The 21,305-nt window shown below is 42.1% G+C and overlaps 1 protein-coding gene across 5 annotated transcripts in view; it reads right to left on the reverse strand.

Moving 5' to 3' along the window:
- tsc1a (TSC complex subunit 1a) overlaps nucleotides 1-18,336 on the reverse strand; it is a 31,192-nt gene extending 12,856 nt beyond the window's left edge. Inside the window, exons 1-18 of one of the 5 annotated variants that reach the window (XM_021606696.2) lie at nucleotides 17,529-17,677; nucleotides 17,357-17,428; nucleotides 16,490-16,694; nucleotides 13,947-14,050; nucleotides 13,284-13,436; nucleotides 12,865-13,009; nucleotides 12,166-12,320; nucleotides 11,971-12,044; nucleotides 11,579-11,766; nucleotides 11,007-11,119; nucleotides 9,870-10,038; nucleotides 9,601-9,680; nucleotides 9,125-9,182; nucleotides 7,151-7,255; nucleotides 6,288-6,879; nucleotides 5,930-6,000; nucleotides 4,255-4,421; nucleotides 3,741-3,923 (exon numbers count right to left, since the gene is read on the reverse strand). In XM_021606696.2, the coding sequence (XP_021462371.2) occupies nucleotides 3,741-3,923; nucleotides 4,255-4,421; nucleotides 5,930-6,000; nucleotides 6,288-6,879; nucleotides 7,151-7,255; nucleotides 9,125-9,182; nucleotides 9,601-9,680; nucleotides 9,870-10,038; nucleotides 11,007-11,119; nucleotides 11,579-11,766; nucleotides 11,971-12,044; nucleotides 12,166-12,320; nucleotides 12,865-13,009; nucleotides 13,284-13,436; nucleotides 13,947-14,050; nucleotides 16,490-16,598 (2,466 nt within the window). In that variant the 5' untranslated portion in view covers nucleotides 16,599-16,694; nucleotides 17,357-17,428; nucleotides 17,529-17,677. Of the gene's footprint in view, nucleotides 1-3,740; nucleotides 3,924-4,254; nucleotides 4,422-5,929; nucleotides 6,001-6,287; nucleotides 6,880-7,150; nucleotides 7,256-9,124; nucleotides 9,183-9,600; nucleotides 9,681-9,869; nucleotides 10,039-11,006; nucleotides 11,120-11,578; nucleotides 11,767-11,970; nucleotides 12,045-12,165; nucleotides 12,321-12,864; nucleotides 13,010-13,283; nucleotides 13,437-13,946; nucleotides 14,051-16,489; nucleotides 16,695-17,356; nucleotides 17,682-18,220 lie in introns of those variants that run through there. The other 4 variants (XM_021606698.2, XM_021606697.2, XM_021606699.2 and 1 more) reach the window with 4 other exon arrangements.
- Between the last annotated feature and the right edge of the window lie 2,969 nt (nucleotides 18,337-21,305).

The raw sequence follows: 21,305 nt of genomic DNA on the forward strand, positions 1-21,305 counted from the left end.
AAGGACATATAGAGACATGTCCCGAAGCTACTCCTGTGTTGTCTTGGCTGTGTGCTTAGAGTCATTGCACTGTTGGTAGGTGAACCGTCGCCCCAGTCTAAGGTCCTGAGCACTGTGGAGCAGGTTTTCATCAAGGATCAATCTGTACTTTGCTTTGTTCATCTTCCCCTCAAATCCTGACTAGTCTCCCAGTCCCTGCCGCTGAAATACATCCCCAGAGCGTGATACCTCCACCACCATGCATCACCGTATGTATGGTGCCAGGTTTCCTCCAGACGTGGCACTTGTCATTCAGGCCAAAGAGTTCAATCTTGGTTTCCTTGATTGGCGGAGTGCTGCAGAGATGGTTGTCCTTCTGGAAGGTGCTCGCATCTCTACAGAGGAACTCTGGAGCTCCGTCAGAGTGATCATCGGGTTCTTGGTCATCTTCATGACCAAGGCCCTTCTCCCCCGATTGCCCAGTTTGGCAGGGCGGTCAGCTCTAGGAAGAGTCTTGGTGGTTCCAAACTTCATCCATTTTAAGAATGATGGAGGCCACTGTGTTCTTGGGGACCTTACATTTTTTGGTACCCTTCCCCAGATTTGCTCTGACATGCACAGTCAACTGTGGGACATAATATAGACAGGTGTGTGCCTTTCCAAATCATGTCCAATCAATTGAATTTACCACAGGTGGACTCCAAGATCTTTTTTTATTTTAATAAATTTGCAAACATTTCTAAAAACCTGTTTTCCCTTTGTAATTATGGGTTAATGTGTGTAGATGAATGCAGAAAACAATTTAATACATTTTAGAATAAGGCTGTAACGTAACAAAATGTAGAGTAACGGGTCTGAATAATTTCCAAACGCACTGCATGATGCCGCTCAAGCTCAATTCAAACAAAAAGCCGTTTTTTTTTTTAAACGCCTGTGAACACACTGGAAATAGAATGCACTAAAGTGACAGAAAAGAGCGTCAACAGCGTGAAATTAGAAAGCAAGTCTATTTACCGCATCTACGCAGAGCATTGTTACTAATGAGCGAATACAATGCCCGAATATAGACTTCCAGTACCAAGAACACATATTTGAAAGCAATAATGTTATGCCTACCCTGTGCTGAATTTGATCACAGGCATACAGTGCCTTCAGAAAAAAATTCACACCCCTTGACTCGTTCCACATTTTGTTGTTATTGGATTAGCCCCAAACAACACTTTGTGTTAAGGGGAAAAAGTTCCTTTCTTTGACACATTTTTGGTAGTATTACTTTAGTGCCTTGTTCCAAACATGATGCATATTTTGGAATATTTTTTTGTACAGGTTTCCTTTTCCCCCCCCCCCCCCCTTTTTCGTGATTACGATCTTGTCTCATCGCTGCAACTACCTAACGGGCTCGGTAGAGGTCAAGGTCGAGTCATGAGTCCTCCAAAACATGACCCGCCAAGCCGTACTGCTTAACCCAAAAGCCAGTTGCACCAATGTGTCGGAGGAAACACCGTTCAACTGGCGCCCGCCCCGCCACAAGGATTCGCTAGAACGCAGTGAGCCAAGTAAAGCCCCCCTGGCCAAACCCTCCCCTAACATGGACGACACTGGGACAATTGCGCGCCGCCCTATGGGACTCCCGGTCACCCCAGGGTGTAGTGACGCCGCACAACTGCGAAGCATGGCCTTACACCACTGCGCCACTCGGGAAGCCAGGATTCCTTTTCACTGTCAAGTAGGTTAGTATTGTGGAGTAACTACAATGTTGTTGAACAATCATAAGTTCTCTCCTATTACAGCCATTAAACTCTAATTGTTTTAAAGTCACCATGTTTGGGCGGTATGCAAATTGGAGTGGGTCTAGGGTTTCTGGGATAATGGTGTTGATGTGAGCCATGACCAGCCTTTCAAAGCTCTTCATGGCTACAGATGTGAGTGCTACGGGTTGGTAGTAATTTAGGCAGGTTACCTTAGTGTTCTTGGGCACAAGGGCTATGGAGGTCTGCTTGAAACATGTTGGTATTACAGACTCAGACAGGGAGAGGTTGAAAATGTCAGTGAGGACACTTGCCAGTTGGTCAGCACATTCTCGGAGTACACGTCCTGGTAATCTTGTGAAAGTTGACTTGTTTAAAGGTCTAACTCACATCGGCTGCAGAGAGCGTGATTACAGTCGTCCAGAACAGCTGGTGCTCTAATGCATGTTTCAGCGTAATTTAGCTCGTCTGGTAGGTTTGTGTCACTGGGCAGCTCATGAATGTGCTTCCCTTTGTAGTCAGTAATAGTTTACAAGCCCTGCCACATCCGACGAGCGTCAGAGCCTGTGTAGTACGATTCGATCTTAGTTCTGTATTGACGCTTTGCCTGTTTGATGGTTTGTCAGAGGGCATAGCGGGATTTCCTACAAGCTTCCGGGTTAGAGTCCCGCTCCTTGAAAGCGGCAGCTCTACCCTTTAGCTCAGTGCAGATGTTGCCTGTAATCCATGGCTTTTGGTTGGTGTATGTTAGGTTAACTGCATCTTTGAAGTGACTGGGTGTATTGATACACCATCCAAAGTGTAATCAATAACTTCACAATGCTCAAAGGGATGTTCAATGACTGGTAAATGGGTAAAAATAAAGACATGAAAATAGGTTCCCTTCTTTAGGAGGCATTAGAAAACCTCCCCGGTCTTTGTGTTTTAAATTCCCTGCTCGAATGAGGGACCTTACGGATATGTGGGGTACAGAGATGAGGAAGTCATTCAAAAATCATGTTAAACAGTTGCACACAGCGAGTCCATGGAACTTATTCTGTGACTTAAGGAAATGTTATTATGAACTTGCCATAACAAAAAGGGCTTATTGACTCAAGACATTTCAGCCTTTCATTTTTAATTGATTAGTGAACATTTAAAAAACATAATTCCACTTTTACATCATGGGCTATTGTGTGTAGGCCAGTGACCAAAAAACCCAAATTTAATCCATTAAAATGTAGGCATTAATACAACGTTAAAAAATATTTTTTTTTTTTATTTAACCTTTATTCAACTAGTTAGACGATCGATTTAGTTTCTTTGCATTTTAAAATAATTAGAAATAAGCAGCTATTTCCTATTATTTATTTAATTTCCATGATCATTGCAGAATAAATTCCTTACTCGCAAAATAGCCTATACGCCTACAACAGGTTAGGATAGGCTACCATTCGTCCCATCTCTCATTTAATTAAGCCTATTAGAAAGGCTATTATAATTTCTAGTTGTTGCTGTATGCATCCGAATGTAGAGTGAGATTTTACATACAGACAAATTTAACAGGTGAACAGACAGTTGATCTTTTGCATTGAAGTGTGTAGGCTCCCACTGTAAGTCCGTCTACTGTAGTTTGTTTTCCAAGTAGAAAATGTTTCAGAATTTGCAGGCAGTGCAGTTATATTTAGGTGAATGATGTGTGTTCACGCTGCCAGTTTTACGAAAGGTCTGATTTATAACGGGAAGCATGCGTATGTATGGCATGCGCCAAGTTAATAAATCTCAATACTTTTGTGCGTGCGCAGACTTTTCAGAAATGGTGCACGTAGATATTTAGTGTCAAATGTATGCGTCGGTTATACATGAGGCTGCTGGACATCAGTAAATAAATACACAGACCCCCTGCTGAAAAGACGCAAGTCCTGGTTATAAGGCGGTTGATTCATAAAAATAAGATAGGTTAAATGAATTACATTCACTCCTGTGTCAAAGTGGTACTGTGTAGTATATGTGGTTATTCATCTGTGTGCTCACCTGCAGCTTCTGAGCCTTGGATAGATACAGGTCATGGCCCTGCTGTAGCTGTTGGAATTGACTGTGGAGGCAAGCCGTCTCAGTGTCTCCATCCTCCTTCAGGCGCCTGTAGCGCTGCTGCTCCTCCACCAGACTGGCCTGCAGAGACTGGATCTCTATGTCCTGCAGCTTCAGCTGGGCCTTCTGCAACCAAATAAAATCACAACACACCTTACAGTAAAACAAAAAAATTCAAGAGATACAAAAACAAGCAGGCCATACATTATTTTAAAATAAATATATGTCAACCACCGCTCCCACATCAACCGAAAGAACCTCATACTCGTGTTCAGTAGGCACAAATATGAACCGCTCGTTTTCTTTTTTCCGTTGCAAAACATTTTGCTACAGGGTTCACTAATGGATACGACCCTGGTAAACAACATGCATGCTTTAATTTCCAAAAATAAGCTATGTTCTATTCAGGATTCAATGGCTTCTGACTGGGCAGGGAGCGCAAGGTTTTTTAATTAACCATTGAGTTGTTTTGCTCTTCCATGGCAGTGGCGTTGATGATGCGGCGGAGCAGACGGCGGTTGCGGATGGCGTGCTGCTCTCTCTTGTAGCGCTCGTACAGGAGCTGGTTGTGGAGCAGCAGCACCTGACTGCGCAGCGTGTGCAGCTCGTCCAGCGGCGTGGTGCCTGTCAAGAGGACACATGAGCAAAATGTTTGACTATTTAATATTACTTTTATTTTATTACCTTTTCAAACTCATTTTTTCAAGGCCATGTTATTCATCTCAACAGAAAACTAGATATTAGTACTGTGGTATCCAAAACGATTCAAATTATACTGAACAAAAATATAAATGTAAATATAAATATATAACATTTCAAGCTTATTTCGAGCTTAAATAAAGTCTCAGATTTTCCATATACACACATACACACATTTCTTTCAACTTTTGTGCAGAATTATTTTAATTTTTTTTTTAATACATCCGAGTTAGTGAGCATTTCTCCTTTGACAAGATAATCCATCCACCTGACAGGTGCGGCATACCAAGAAGCTGCTTATCAGCATGATCATTACACAGGTGCACCTTGTGCTGGGGACAATAAAAGGCAACTTTAAAATGTGCAATTTTGTCAAACACCACAATGCCACAGACGTCTCAAGTTGAGGGAGCGTGCAATTGGCATGCTGACTGCAGGAATGTCCACCAGAGCTGTTGCCAGATAATTAAATGCTAATTTCTCTACCATAAGCAGCTTCCAATGTCATTTTTGAGAATTTGGCAGTATGTGCAACAGGCCTCACAACTGCAGACCAAGTGTAATCACGCCAGATCAGGAACTCCACATCCGACTTCTTCACCTGTGGGGTCGTCTGAGACCAGCCACCCGGACTGCTGATGAAACTGAGGAGTATTTCTATCTGTAATAAAGCCCTTTTTGTGGGGAAAAACACATTCCGATTGGCTGGGCCTGGCTCCCCAGTGGGTGGTTCTGGCTCCCAAGTGGGAGACCTCCCAGGCCCACCCATGGCTGTGCCCCTGCCCAGTAAAATCCTAATTTATTTATTTAAATTGACTGATTTCCTTATATGAACGGTAACTCAGTAAAATAGTTAAAATTGTTGAATGTTGTGTTTATATTTTTGTTCAGTATAGATCTGTATATTGCATAGATTTTAAGCATTAACATAAGCACTGCATGCATAGATTGTCTCAAAAGACGAACTTTTGACTCCATAGCAAAGGGCAAGAAACAATGAGATGCAGTGGCGCTCAGATTCTGATCACATAGTAAGCCAAATCCCATTGGATTGAATAGGTCAATCTAATTAATATTAGCCTGGAGAGTTTGGAGGACAGAAACAGAAGGACAGGTTGATCCACAGACACTCATGGCAGTTCACCTAGGTACAGATCTATGATCAGCTCCCTCTCCCCCAATCCTAGCCTTAGTGGGTTAATAGCAAAATTGACCCAAGATCAGGGTTTTCGGTCAACTGCACCCTACTCCATATTTTACAGCTGATATGTAGCTTTTCAACGAAGATACAGGTAGGAGGAACCTGCTAGAAAAAAAAGACAAACCGACAAATAGATTGATGGATGCGGTAGGAAGGAGAGCGCAGACAGGAAAAAAAGGATAGTCTCATCCTCTCCCCCATCATAGCGTAGTGGCAATACATTTGGCAATACCTTTCGCTTTCATACTCTGTTGTTTACCTCCAAAGTGTGTCCAGTCTACTGACTTGTTTGGCATGGGCAATCTATAACAAGAACACACACAGTACAGAAGAGTGTGAGGAAATATCACAATGAAGGGTCAATAACAGACACCGACAGACATAGTACGGCACACCAAACAGCCAGGTCATGAGCACTTCATAACAATGCACAGATAGACCGACTACCAGTGAATACATGAGAGAGCAATAACATGGATGGAGTACTAGTCTATGGAAGGAATTGGATTGCCCGCCCAGACTTCCATAACGGGGTCATCGTCCATACGGACAGAGTAGCGAAACACACTCAGCCAGCCATGACCTCTCACCTCTTGAGCACTTTTTCATAGGCCTCGTTGCCGTGCTGAATGAGGCGATCCAGGACCTCTAGCGGGGACAATGCCGCCATCTCGTCCCCTTCCTCCTCCCCCTTGCTTGCGTTCCTCTCCCCCTCATCGCCAGCGGCCCTCTGTGCCAGTGCCACCGAAGTCTTCCTCCCCACGAACAGAGAGGCAGCCCTGGGCAGGGCCAGCTCAAACAGAGGCTCGTAGACGGGGTTAACAGGGTCCCTGAAGATACTGGGGGAGGAGAACAGGCCATAATTTGCCAGACCGGAGCCCCCCTCCTCCTCAGCCCTGTAGGGGCTCTGAGAGGTGCTAAATCCGGTCAGCAGGTTGTCGATGGGGGTGAAGCACGGCCGGAAGGACCAGGGGAGCTGCTGATCTCCTCCCCCCGCCGAGCACTCGCTCTTGTCGGGTGTGGAGACCAGGCGCCGGGCCTCCTTGTTTAGGCTCTGGTTGGAGGTGGTGAGGAGCATCTCCTTCTCCTGATGCCCAGTCAGTGTCTCTGTAGTGCTGTAGAAAGAGCGGTCTGCTTTGTGCTTCTGCTCAGTCAACTTCAGGAGCTCCTCTGTGATGGCATCTGACCAGGGAGAAGAGCGTATGGAACAAATCAATGTTTTTCACACTGACTGAACACAAGTGATTTTCATGGGAAGATATGAATACCGTAGTAGGTTTGGGGGGATTTAATGAGCCCTGGTGTGAAGTTTCTCTTTGGTACAGATCAAGGATTGGCTTCCCCTCCTGCAATCCTAACCACTAGTGAGGAAAATGGAAAAACTGACCAAAGATCACTGGTATAGGGGCAACTTCACCCTACACCATTTAATGAATTGGGAAAAACCATTCACCCTCGTCATGTTCATTCTCCATCCTTTGAATGTCCAAATCCTGCTCTTTGATGAAGTCCGACAACTCGGTCAATGACATGGTCTTCACACTCTCACCAGCAGCACCTGACAAAGAGCATAGAGTGTGCTTAGTTCCAGACCTGGGTTCAAATAGTATTTGTTTTCTTTCAAATATTTCCGCTGCGCTAGATTGAGCTTGCCTCAATGAAACTAATGGAATAGTAGCAAAAGTGCAAACCCCGCCCATCTGGGTACTCTAGACAGGCTCAATCAAACAAAAAGTATTCCAAAGACAAGCAATACTATTTCAACCCAGGTCCCGTCAACGCCACCTCTATTCTATAATGGTCTCGGATGATGCCTTTATTTACAGCAAAGGTCACGTAAAGCCCCCAAAAATTGGGGAGGAAAGGTACTTTGGCGATGTCAACAGAACTAACGAGTCATTTTAGGCAATAAATAGTAGTGATGGGGGGAATCTATAGTTACATATCACAATATTATCTTTTGACAATATTATATTGATAATAGACTCCAACTTAATATAGAAATCTGGTCTAGTGAACGATCGCTCATAAGAAGAGGACAATTGTTCTTAACTCCTTACACTTGTGGGAATTGGCCTATATGGACAGGGCTACATTGAAATATTTCTTACAGAAGAACTATGTAAAGTATATGCATAACAAGTGTAGCAATTAAAAAAGGAACAGTTTGGAGATTATGGTACAATTATTAGACTAAAGGTGAAGACAACAGTTCACTTTAAAAGACTGAATCCAAACATTAAACTGTTGATTTTACGTGCATTTTACATTCTGTACTTTGACGCATTTGTGCATTTGTTGATAACGAAATCTGAAAATATTCTGGATACATTTGGTTAAAAAAAATATATATATATATATTTTACTAGGCAAATCAATTAAGAACAAATTCTTATTCCGGGAAAATGTGGGATAGGTTCAACATTAGACAAAGAAATGACAAGGGTTTGAGTGAGAGGACTAACTGGTGTGTCCAAATACCTCTCTAAAGGGTGCACAGTTCCTATGTCATTTTAATGCACTTTTATGACTCAAAGAAGTCTAACTATAAGGTGTTTTTCTGGAGCTCAACCTAGCTGTGCCATTGAGGAACTAGAGCAAGCACACTTGTATTTTTGTTTGGAACACAGCCCTGCATCCCCCAGCTTTACACAATAACTGTTGTTTACGCAATCCAAAAACGGTCCATAATAAATCGCAACCTGGGTCAGGTGGGCATAATTTGAAAACAGGATCAATTGCCAACATAACTAGCTAAATTATAAAATACGATCTTACAGTGTTAGGCTTCCACAAGGCAATTCAGAGAAGCAGATCCTAATTTTGGTGAGCATAGAATAGAGTCATGAGTGCATTCAGATGCGTGGTCAATTGCTAATTTTCTTCACAATACAACATAGGCTCTTTCTGTTCAGGACATTGCAGGTTATAACACTTTGTCATCAAACATAGTGATCAAACATTGACACTGCACATTACAATGAGTTTTATGATATGAAAATGTGAAGTGCACATTTGGACTCACAGGTGTTTGGCTTCTTTGTATGACATCAAAGCAGTGTTTATTGTAATCCTCAGCGTCTCATCTTTCAAAATACGTAATTTACAGCCTTTACCTCACGCAGACAACAAAAAATGAACAAAAGTAGCCCAATTAGCAGGAGGGGTGCTCAAGTTCAGAACGACTGTCAGTCAAAACCCATAAAGAGCTGTGAAGCGGTGATCCGACTGAAGCTCTGACATCATGTATGGCATGTTACTGTACAGTCACTGCGTTTCAATTAAGGTCATTTATCAGTGTCCAAGCCTGCCATTTTCAACCCGAATACGGGTATGAGTGTTAAAGGCTAACATTAGCCCCATAAAAAAACACTGAATAGTGACAGCGAAACCTGCTCCTCTTTCGGAGATGAGCAAAGCTGCTGACCTTTACTGATGACCTCAGGGTTGCCTCTCTCTTCCTCTCCACTCGGTTTCTGCTTCAGCTGTCGGAACAGATATAAATTCAGCTGATGAAAAGTCTTACGGGTGGACCATTGGCTTCAAACACACAACCAGCGCACAAACAGCACTGGGTACAACCACAATCTAAATACAGTCAACACTGGCTGGAGCAAACAAACTCCCTTAGGCTGGGCACTCCTCTGCGGGTGGAGTGATTGCTTTGTTTGCATTACTTTTAGAGGGAGTTCAGTTCACCACTCCTGCTGAAGATGGCATTTCCAGCTCTGCTTGTGCTCAGTGTACACTCTGGCTCTGCAGATACTTTCCTTTCGTTGCTATGATCTGTACTAGCCAATTAAATAATTGAAGAACACCTTCTGTAATTAACTACTAGGAGTAGTGCTTAGGGGTTCTGGTACAAAGATTATGGTAGTAAGAATTGTGTGCTATAGTACATGCCTGGTTGGTTGTGTTGGGGGTTGAACAAAGATGCTCAAACTCATTGGAGAGAGTCGGGGCAGGACTGAGACATTTACCACCTGCGATGAAACAAGAACACACAATTCTGAGTGAAAAGTCCTTATGACAGTCCATCAAAACAAAAAGTATACTAACTATAACTGTTATTTGTTCTCCCGTCTTAACTTTCACTAGATCTTCAAATGTTTTCCCCAGCCGGTATTTGACCAGCAAAAACTAAGGTAAAATAAAAAATGAACAAAAATGACCTGATGTGCTGGCTGTTTGGCTGGGGGCATGGGAGGCACTTTGAGATAGCTCTGGAACATTGGCAGGGGAGATACCCCTGGAGGTGGGAGGTGTGGTCATTCCACAATCCGAGCACGGACTCCACATCGACACTTTATTCCCAGCTGGGTCGACTTCACAGTGTTGGTTCTGGAAACATGTGCACAGGGGACAAGAGGGCCATGTGCGTCTCAAGAGAATTTACATGAATCACAATCAATGGGAATACAGAATAGAATACAACTGTGTAGAATAACTTAATTTTTCAGTGGGAGCTTCAGTGTTTTATTTTATATACTTGATACACTGAACAAATATATAAATACAACATGTAAAGTTTTGGTCCCATGTTTCATGAGCTGAAAAATAAATCCCAGAATTGTTCCATAAGCTTACTTCTCTTAAATTTTGTGGACAAATTTGTTTCCATCTCTGTTAGTGAGCATTTCTCATTTGTCAAGATAATCCAGCCACCTGACAGGTGTGGCATATCAAGAAGCTGATTAACAGAATGACCATTAAACAGGTTTACCTTGTGCTGGGGGCAATAAAAAGCCACTCCAAAATGTGAGATTTTGTCACACAACGGCACAGACGTCTCAAGTTGAGAGAACTTGCAATTGGCATGCTGACTGCAGGTATGTCCACCAGAGCGGTCACCAGATAATTCAATGTTAATTTCTCTACCATAAGTCATTTCAGAGAATTTGGCAGTACATTCAAAATGGCGTCACAACCACAGACCCAGAGTGCCCTATGGTGGCAGTTATGGTATGGGCAGACATAAGCTACGGACGACAAACACAATTGCATTTTATCAATGGCAATTTAAATGCACAAAAATAACGTGACGAGATCCTGAGAACCATCGTTCATCGGCCCATTTTTTTTTTACGGTATCTGTGAACAACAGATGCATATCCATATTCCCAGTCAGGTGAAATCCATAGATTAGGCCCTAATAAATGTATTTTAATTGACTGATTTCCTAATATGAACTGTAAATCTTTGAAATTGTTGCATGTTGCGTTTATATTTTTGTTAAGTATAAATATAAACAAAGATTTCAATGTAATCTCACTAATGGGGTGTTTTCGCTTGGAGAACAGTGAACCTACCTGATGGAAAGAGGTGTGGGGACTGCAGAGGGAGGACTGGGTCCCTGGTAGCTGGGGTAAGGACAGGGAGAGAGGTGGTCGGCCAACCGATAGGGGGGTAGAGGCAGAGCTACCTGTGTGGGGAGGAGAAAAAAAAAACACGCAACTGGAACATTAATGTACACACAACCTGTAAATACAGGCACGCTGATGAACAGCTCAAAACCTCTTTCGACCCCCTGAAGTAACACACTGTGTGGTAGAAAAATACATAAAAAGGCAGGTTATAAGCAAATTAAATATTTAACCATTGTTTTTCTACCTGTGAATTACAGCAGTGGCTTAAGCGTGGCTTACAACTAAGTAACCAAGTGGTATTTGGCCCAACTGCTGTTCTAGCCTGTAACTGCATTATGTCATTACAAACGACGGAGTAGCCTGGTCCCAGGTAGGTTTGTGCCGTCATGTCAACTCAATGAGTGCCAAGAAGTTGACATGATGACACAAACAGACCTGGGACAGGGCTAAGGACAGAGCTGGTCATATTTTATTAGGATTGAGTTGTATCAAAGTGAATGTGTCAGAGCTCTGACCGAAGCTGCTGAGGAAGTCGGTGTAGGGACTGGCAGTGTAGTCAAGACCGGACCGCAGGTGGGGGTGATGGTGGATGGTGACGCGGTCTGGCATGCTGGAGTAACCCTCCTCGCAGGACGCCTCCTTGGGGTCCAGGGAGACTTTTGCACATTCAATCACAATGTCGTGGATCTCAAACCTCTTCCACCTGGCCAAGGGGTTTGACAGGACCCCTTATTATTAGCGTAAACTTGGCTGTTGTCGAGTCAGACCTTACAAGTCGAAAGAGTCTTTGGTTGCGTCAAATGGTACCCTATATAGTGCACTACTTTTGACCAGGGCCCCGGTCAAAAATAGTGCATTATATAGGGAATAGGGTGCCATTTGGGAATCTTACTTTCTGAGTGCTTACCTGGAGGGATCCAGCTCATAGTCGTTGGTTCCAGTGACCAATTCAGGATGTATCCGCACGTGCCCCAACATCGGCTAAGAAACGAACAAATTGGTGAGACGGATGACAACGAGACATCTCTTCACACAACATACATTTATGTAGTGTGCATAGATTCTAGGATGGGGTGAGTATGGCGTGTCCTGTTGTACTAACCTTCACTACTTCCTCAAAGGTGTCCACGTTCTCCTTCATACTGTAGTGGGAGCGCAGGTAGGAGACAAAGTTGCAGGGGTACATGCCATAGAGCCGGTGGAAGAGGGAGTACACACTGGCATGGAGGTGGATCAGATACACCCCGTGCACATGCCCTATGGCACACAGGGTGGGGAGTGGGGCGAGAACAGGGGTTAGGCAACATTTCACAATTCCAAGGAAATTACCAAATGAGATCCCAAGGAAATAGATCCTGTCCTGTAGCTAGATGAGCATGGATGCTCTAGTAGTTTAACTATTCAATAGTTTGGCTGTGACTACAATTCACCACACATTTAATGATGGGAAAATCTAATATCAGATAGTACACAGAGAGCTACTGTCCCCTCATCCCAGTTCCTCCTTCCCATGGGGCAGGATATGGGTTTGATCTTAGGGTGTTCCTCCAACCTCTCCTCGACAACCTCCATTCATTTCGCTTATGTCATCTATCCCATTACTAACACACCTGATTCAATTGGTCAAATAATCATCAAAGCCATGAATAGCTGAATCTAGTGATGGAATAGATCAAATAGATGAAACGGTTGGTAGTCCCAGAGGCGTGATTTGCTGTGTCAAATTCCTGTGGTCTGATGGGCTACGCCCTTTCTAGTAATTGTATTTCTATGTGGGCAATACTGATCAATGTTAAACCACCTGGGTTTTTCAGACTCCAGGACGCCAGTCGGCCAAAGATGTCAAAGAAGTCGTATATGTGCTGCTTCCCTGCCTGGGGTATCACGGGTAGCAGTGTGATCAACACTAGGACTCCAGTTATCAGCACCACCACATCAGAGTCCGTCTAGATTTGGCAAAAAAAAGTGCAAACTCAATGGCTGTGTACCACATTGCATCCTATTCCCTATATCAGTGGAGGCCGGCTCATAATAATGGCTGGAACGGAGCGAATGGAATGGTATCAAACACATGGAAACCATGTGTTTGATGTATTAAATACCATTCCACTCATTCCGCTCCAGCCAATACCACGAGCCCGTCCTCCCCAATTAAGGTGCCACCAACCTCCCGTGCCCTATAAAGTGCACTACTTTTGACCAAGGCGCTGACTGATGTACCTTAAGGCATTTGAGTAAGGAGGTGAGCAGAGGGAAGCGGGTTATCTTGTGCATCCAGGGGGGTTGCTTGCGGATAACGTGCCCCAGGAGGGTAAGGGTGGGCAGCCGACAGGCTGGCTTGGCCATGCACTCGTTCAGCTTGTCCAGGAGGTGCTGTGGGACAACACAGACAAGTTAACATATCCAGTGCAAAGGTGTATTCACAATGAACTGGACGAAACAGAGGGACTAACCTAAAAGTATTTCTCCCGCTGGAAAACGTTTTGCTACGGTGAGCACTCAATGGCTGCTCATGGAATTCAACATGTCAACAATGGCTTCCGTGCGATATTGTCAATTAATAAATAATTCTGTTTAAGGTGTGTGGTGAAACAGCCATGATCCAATTGTTCAGAGCACAATGTTATGTTTTGAGATCCCTGTGGTAAACCACACTTTATCCACAGAGGCCAGATTGATAGACTGGTTGCATTTCTGTTTGTGCTATCCTGCCAATGATAATAGGAGTTGGCAGGACAGCACACCGATCTGGGACTAAGCAACTCAATTGGTGGTCCGGGTGAAGATTCCCCTAAGTACAGATCAGGGATCACCTTCCCCGGAGAAAATGCTAAACTAACCCAAGATCAGAGCCTCTGGGCAACTTTACCCTACAGTGCTCACCTTGTCATGAGGCTCCCTGACAGAGCAGAGGATGAGTATAGCCTGTGGAGAGCTGGTCTCAAGGTAGTAATCGACAAGGCCATTGAGCAGCACAGATCCTCGCTCTGTTATTTAGAAGGGAAGAATCAACTAATCAATGTATGTAACATGTTGATGACTAGAGACAACATGAGCCATGTATTTTTTTAATAGATAAATAAAATACATGGCTATTATATCTCTCAATATATAGCTCTGGAGACAACGTCAAGAACATAGAGAGGAGGAGACCCTGCCAATACATTAGATGTTAGTTTATTTGTTAATAATATAGGCCATTTAGCAGACCCTTTTATCCAAAGTGACAATCATGCGTGCATACTTTTTAAGTATGGGTGGGCCCGGGAATCGAACCCACTATCCTGGCAATGCAAGCACCATGCTGTACCAATTGAGCTACAGAGAACCCAGCCCTTGATCATGACTCTCAGGGTCTAATTACTCTTGTATAGTATAATGTAATGGAAAAGGCAGCTTCTGTATGGGGAGCTTTGTTAAGAGCCTCAATGCTCGGCCTGAATATTAACACGCATTGCTTGCTGCACGGTTTGGGAAGCATAATGACCTCCTTATCTTTCATATCTGTGAGAAATAAGGTTAAATTGATACACACCTCTATGCTGTCTGACAGAAATCACTATTTTAGTAGTTATTCAAAGTAAATAAGGCATACTTGACTGCTGAATACCAACTATCAATTAATAAAATAATGTATTTTCTTTAGACAAAACCAGTAGATAGTGATAGCACTGACATCATCCACGCATTCCTATGGAAAACTCCCAATGGCACATGAAAACGGAAGTGACTGAATTTGTGCACCATATTGCTGAACTGGGCTGAATGGCACCCCTCTCCCATCCCCCAAAAAACGCAAAGGATCATGGTGAAAGTGGCCGTAACTATCAAAGGATCATGGTCGATGTAGTCATTTTCATCCTCCCTGAGCAAGTCAATCTTAATGTCGATGGCATGAGGGCGCAAGTGACCTCGTAGCCTGCCGGCATGTGATTGGTCTGTGTCAGCACATGGTCCTGTGTGATGTCAAATGTAACCATAATAGATCACTATTTAATGAATTATCTGGATTTGAAGCAAAAATAAATATAACTCAGTGGGTATCGAACTTCATAATAAACTAATTTATGAGCCCAAGATGGACATTCATTATTATTTTAATTTCCATATGCTTTTTAAAACCTCTACAGGACCCCTTGTTGTAATTGTCATTATTACAAATAAATAAAAGAAATCGGCCGATTAATCGGCATCGGCTTTTTTGGTCCTCCAATAATCGATATCGGTGTTGAAAAATCATAATCGGTCGACCTCTATTTCATACCAATCTTAACCTTGTGACCCATTCCATACATCTGTTGTTTGTCAAGTAGACTGAAGGGGGGTGTATCTTGGCTATAAAAGACCTTTGTACCTTTGTCTCTGGGCTCTCAATTAATAACCTAAGAGTGATTTGTTGACCAGCCATCATTATCGTAAAGCACTTAATCGATTCACTTTATCCGTGTGTTGTATTGACCTGCTCCCTTATTAATAAGTGAATAAAGATTTAGTTGAAGTATGACTCTCCTCATTTGATAGTAAAGGAATTAACCACCACACTTTGCACATATGTCATTTTAGGCATACCCAAACTGGGGGCTTTTTTTTTAGGTAGCGATACCTTGCGAAGCAACTGCTCTCTGTCCCTCCCTCCATTGTGCATTCTTCTGTCTCTTCTCGTAGCATGCGTAAAATAAACACACAGACCAGACAAGTAGGCTCACAATGGATTATGGTCATTGTAGCTAATTACCACATTTTTCTGCGCTTAACTATGTAGAATATTGGCCTGTTGGAAACTACAACACCCTATTACACCACACAGTTTGGGCTTGATCTGATTTATCTCTAGAGAAACTATGCAACGTGCGCATTGTGGGCACATAAAAACGAATGAAATGGAATTCAAATAAATGTAACTAATGTTAGTCAATTACTTGAATTATTTTTTACCTTTATTTAACTAGGCAAGTCAGTTAAGAACAAATTCTTATTTTCAATGACGGCCTAGTGGGTTAACTGCCCTGTTCAGGGGCAGAACGACAGATTTGTACCTTGTCAGCTCGGGGGTTTGAACTTGCAACCTTCCGGTTACTAGTCCAACACTCTAACCACTCGGCTGTTATGGTAGAGTAGTGTGCAATAATGTGTTGTGTATTGTATTGTATGTAATTGGGTCCCAAGAAGAGTAGGCAGCAGCTAATAGGGATTCAGAACAAATACAAATAAGTTGTAATTTTTTTTTTTTTAAATAATCAAAACTTAATTGCTCTGCGGTAAAGGCGGCAGAATGTCACCTAGAGTTTGAGACCTACAGAAAACCATGCAAACACTGACCTATTCTCTCCCTAGTAGCGTGTAGCAATCTCAGCCTGTTGTGGTTGAGTGGCTAGTAGGAAGAGGGGGGGGGGGGGGGGGGGTAATGCTGAATTTTGAGTACTGACCTGTGCCGAGGTGGTCATTGAGGACACTTTTTATCTGATCCAGTTCATGCAGATCGGACGACTCCAGGAGCGGGAGGAGGTCGCTCACATTCGACTGCTCCTTTGCCATGGTGCTGCTGGGATACCTATGGAACTGTCCTCCCTCTCAAGGTAAAGCCTGCCAGCAACCTGCTGTGCTGTTTTAATGGGGTGGCCACTGCAGGCACTTTGGACAGAAAAGAAAATGTGGTCAAGCTAAAAAATTGAATAATTCATACAGCTGTGCAGTTAGCTACACATCAATACTATTAATAGGAACTTACATCATATGACCATTTACAAGTTACTATCAATAAGTGTTATTATGCCAAGGCTGACTTTTTATTTAATGTTCAACTACAACATAAAGGATGATCAGTGGTGCCTGCCTGGTGGAATTGAGCGCGTGTGTACAGTTCGTTATCTATGAATCCTAGTTAGCTAGCTAGTTACAGTAGTTGGGAGAGAGGAGTAGCCGGCACAGTACTTGTGTCAACATATTTCTAAGTTATTACCATTGCAACATATTAAAGACATCTTGCAATGAATCGAGAAGTAGCTGCTAATGAAGACAGCTGACGTTAATGCACAAACTTGATTGAACGCTGCACCAAAATGTTAACTATCTATAACCAGGCTAGCTAGCCATCCAGCTAGTTGGCTAGCTAACGTCAACTGTTACCATTGGCTAGTACAGTACTGACAAACTCGATTAGTTAATCAACTATTTTGCGGGGACTTATTTATTTTGAATTCAAATATGTACCAGCAAAGTTCCAATTTTAGACTAAAATATTTGTCACGGCGAAAGTAAGCACTTTAGTAAATGCATGGAATACATTTTAATACCTTCTACACTTGTTGTTCTCCACAGGGCGCAGCCATGTTGAGCAACCGAAAAGCCCCTCCCTCTCCTGAAATCTACGCAGCACTCAGGAAAAATTATCCACAGCTGTCAACTACAATCCGAGTCCGACTAAATTCTGACCTTCAAATCTGGCACGAAAGTTATAATACATACCATTCCTTTTTTTATTGGAACAATAACACTTTAATATAATATAAATTGTGCTCCGTTGACTATGGCGTTGTTGCATTGGGGACTGCCTTGTTGGTTGAGAGGCAAGTCGGACTTCTCGTGACTCACATAGCAAGCCTGTCTGCGCAAGCGTCCTACGCACAAGGGCAAAGTGCTGTAGACCTATCCATTCCAGACCGTAGGCCTATCAACAGATTTCAATTCATATGCGGTACCTCGACAAACAGTATCTGTAAATGGTGCTGCGGTATATCACTGTTGAATTGGCATTGCTCAGAAGTCGCACTTACATTGTGTTGCCTGCAATGGTGAATTTGTGGAGGTACGTAAAAAACGAAATATTGGAGTTGCCTAGGCCTGCATACTTAACCTGCTGATGTAAAGCCTTGGCATATTTGGGGAGCTGACAAGTATTCTGGTCTCAGGCAAGGTTACTCAACAAGCAAATGTGTAGTCCATCGAACCAAAGCACCAGATGAGCTCACAACGCTTGTTTTTTTATATGGACATAAATTATGACTTGAGAGAGCATAATTCATTTAAAAAAAAGTTTTATTCCCCCGGACTAGAGAGAGGCGAAGGTTGAGAACTATGCGTCCGAAACACGATCCTTCCTACCAAGCCGCATAACATGAAGAAAACTACTGATGCACTACCAAATTTCAAAATTGCACCTTGTATTTGAATAGTATATTCCAGGCCCACGATTCAAACTCTCAATAGTAGCCTAAGGGCTCTATTTTAACCAACTGAACGCAATGTCAAATTTTAGCTCTGGCTAAGATTTAGGTTTGGGGGTGTGTCGGATTTTTTTACAACCAGAATTATGCGCGCAAAAAGGCTGCGGTAAATGGAGCGTCAACTAGTCCCAAAAGGCTCCTTAATCTTCCCCCTCAATTAATCAAATGGCCACCAGGACATTTTGTTTTTACACTGCTGCTACTCGCTGTTTATCTATGCATAGTCACTTTACCCCTACCTACATGTACAAATGACCTCGACTAACCTGTACCCCCACACATTGCCCCGGGACCCCCTGGATATAGCCTCATTATTTTGTGTAATTCTTACAACAACAAAAAAATACTTCAGTTTTTAGTAAATATTTTCTAAACTGCTTTGTTGATTAAGGGCTTGTAAGTATTTCACAGTAAGGTCTGCACCGGTTTTATTCTGCGCATGTGACAAATACAATTGGATTTTGAGGAATTAACAATTGTAGGTGTGTGGAGGAGTGATCCCTCACTTGCCAATCAGAACGTGCTCCATGGCTAAATATGTGGTTGCTTCAAGTTGTGTATTTATTGTATTTTATGTATTGTATTTTCATCAACTCCAATTATGTTAGTCAGTTATAGTTTAGTTTGTTAATTAGACTACAGAAACTAAGTAACTAAATGCAGACATATCCCATATTTGCTAAGAATGTTTAACATGTTTGCAGTCCACAATGTTCTATGTAATAGCATGACTTCACTATGTAAATATATTGTTAAACATATGATTCACAATGATATAGGCCTACTGTAAAATGTATTATGTGTGAGCCATGGACATGCCAAACGTTTTCAAAAAGAAAGATTAAATTAAAGACAAATCGGCAGTGAATAAAACAAAGCAACTTGCTTTAAATAACCTATTCTCTCCCTAGTAGTGTGTAGTAATCTCAGCCTGTTTGATCATTGACCAAAAATAAATGAAATAAATTCCATATATATATATATATATATATATATATATATACACACACATACACAGTGCCTTCAGAAAGTGTTCACACCCCTTTACCTTTTCAACATTTTGTTATATATTGGAATTTATTTCATTTATTTTTTTGTCAATGATCAATACAAAATACTTTGTAAAAAGTAAAATAAAACACTCTTGATTAGATAAGTATTCAAGCCCCTGAGTCAATCAATACATATTAGAATCACCTTTGGCATCAGTTACAGCTCTGAGTCTTTCTGGGTAAGTCTCTTAAGAGCATTGCAATATTTGCACATTCATCTTTTTAAAAATCTTCAAGCTTTGTCAAGTTGGTTGTTGATCATTGTTAGACAAACATTTTTAAATCTTTCTGCTTGTATTCTTTAAGTGGCTGGGTGTATTGGTCACATGTATCTGACCAATGAGATTGGATTTCATTTCTTTGCGAGGCATTGGAAAACCTGGCCTTTGTGGTTGAATCTGTGTTTGAAATTCTTTGTGTGACTGAGGGACCTTATAGATAATTGTATGTGTGGGGTACAGAGATGAGGTAGTCATTCAAAAATCATGTTAAACTATTATTGCAGACAGAGTGAGTCCCTTAAACATCATATATGATTTGATATGCACCTTTTTACTCCTGACCTTATTTAGACTTGCCATAACAAAGGGGTTGAATACTAATTGACTCAAGACACTTCAGCTTTTCATTTTTTATTAATTAGTAAACATTTTGAGAAACAATTTCAGTTGCCAGTGACAAAATAACAAAAATCGAAATTTAATCCATTTTAAATTCAGGCTGTAACACAACATAATGTGGAAAAAGGTGTGTGAATACTTTGAAGGCCTACCATTGCTGTTGATATGGCAAGTAGTAACTTTTGTCACGTGAAAGGGAAACCAACAGGCTAATATAGCGGATTCAGAACAATTTGACAGTTAGGTCCAACAGAGAAAAGTGGAAGATGCATATTTTTTTTGCCAGAATAAAAAAAAAAAAAGCAATAAGCAGTCTTTTTAAATAACTTAATTTTCCTAAACAGGCTTCCTACAGTCATTGACACCTTTCATGCAATGGCATCGCACATAATCAGTCCAAACTTAACAGCAGCAGGACACAAATTGTCAGAGAATTTAAAAAAGGGGTTCACTCATTTGCTGTTTGTGATATTTTAATAAAACATTGATGTACATGCATTGAAATGTGTTTCTTTCTCGTGGCTTTCTTTTGCAAAAACTATGAATTAATGGACTTATTTTCAAATAATTGCTAACATATAACATCACAAAAGTGTAGAACGTTCACTGTATTACAGTGAACAATAGGTCTATTTTGCTCAAGAGAAATAGCTCATTCCCTTGTTGGCGCAGACGCTAGCCTAGCTTCTAACTAATGTTAGCTAGCTATCAAGCTAGCTTTTCTTAGCAGCTTGTACACAGCTCACAGCCCTTAAGGCTAGAACCATGAATTGTCCCAGGAGTGTGACTGTTTGAATCCCTGCTGTTTGTTGCTGTTTCCATCTGCCCTTTCTGGAACTGTGAGGAGTAACTGCGTAGCCTACGTTGCTACCATGACACAGACAAAAGCCGGTTGGAGTACCGTTGAGGACATTGGGGGGTGTCTATTAAAGGTGAAGGATATTTTAAACAAACAAAATGAGTTCTACAAGCAGTTGTTATAATAAGAAAATAGCTTAAAGTATTGTGTCCAAATACTTGTGGAATCAACTAATAAAAGAATGGACAGTCTGACCAGAGAGGTCCAGGACCTGATGAACAGTTAGCAGTTTTCCCAGGGTTAGCTCGATGAGTTTAAACAGCAATCTGTAAGTCATTGAGTGAGGACATCAGTTCTGTATGTGAATGCATAATAACAATGACAGAGAACTCAGATTCTCCTGAAACAACATTGTTGTGGATGGAATTGCAGAATCTCCTCCAGACCTGGATGGAATCTGAGGACAAAGTGAGGGAAATTATCATTTAAAAACAGAATATGGACCACAAGAAGTGTGAGGTGGAGTCCGCCGACAGGACTGGAAACCC

The sequence above is a fragment of the Oncorhynchus mykiss genome, chromosome 6, assembly GCF_013265735.2.
Source record: "Oncorhynchus mykiss isolate Arlee chromosome 6, USDA_OmykA_1.1, whole genome shotgun sequence".
Taxonomy (NCBI): domain Eukaryota; kingdom Metazoa; phylum Chordata; class Actinopteri; order Salmoniformes; family Salmonidae; genus Oncorhynchus; species Oncorhynchus mykiss.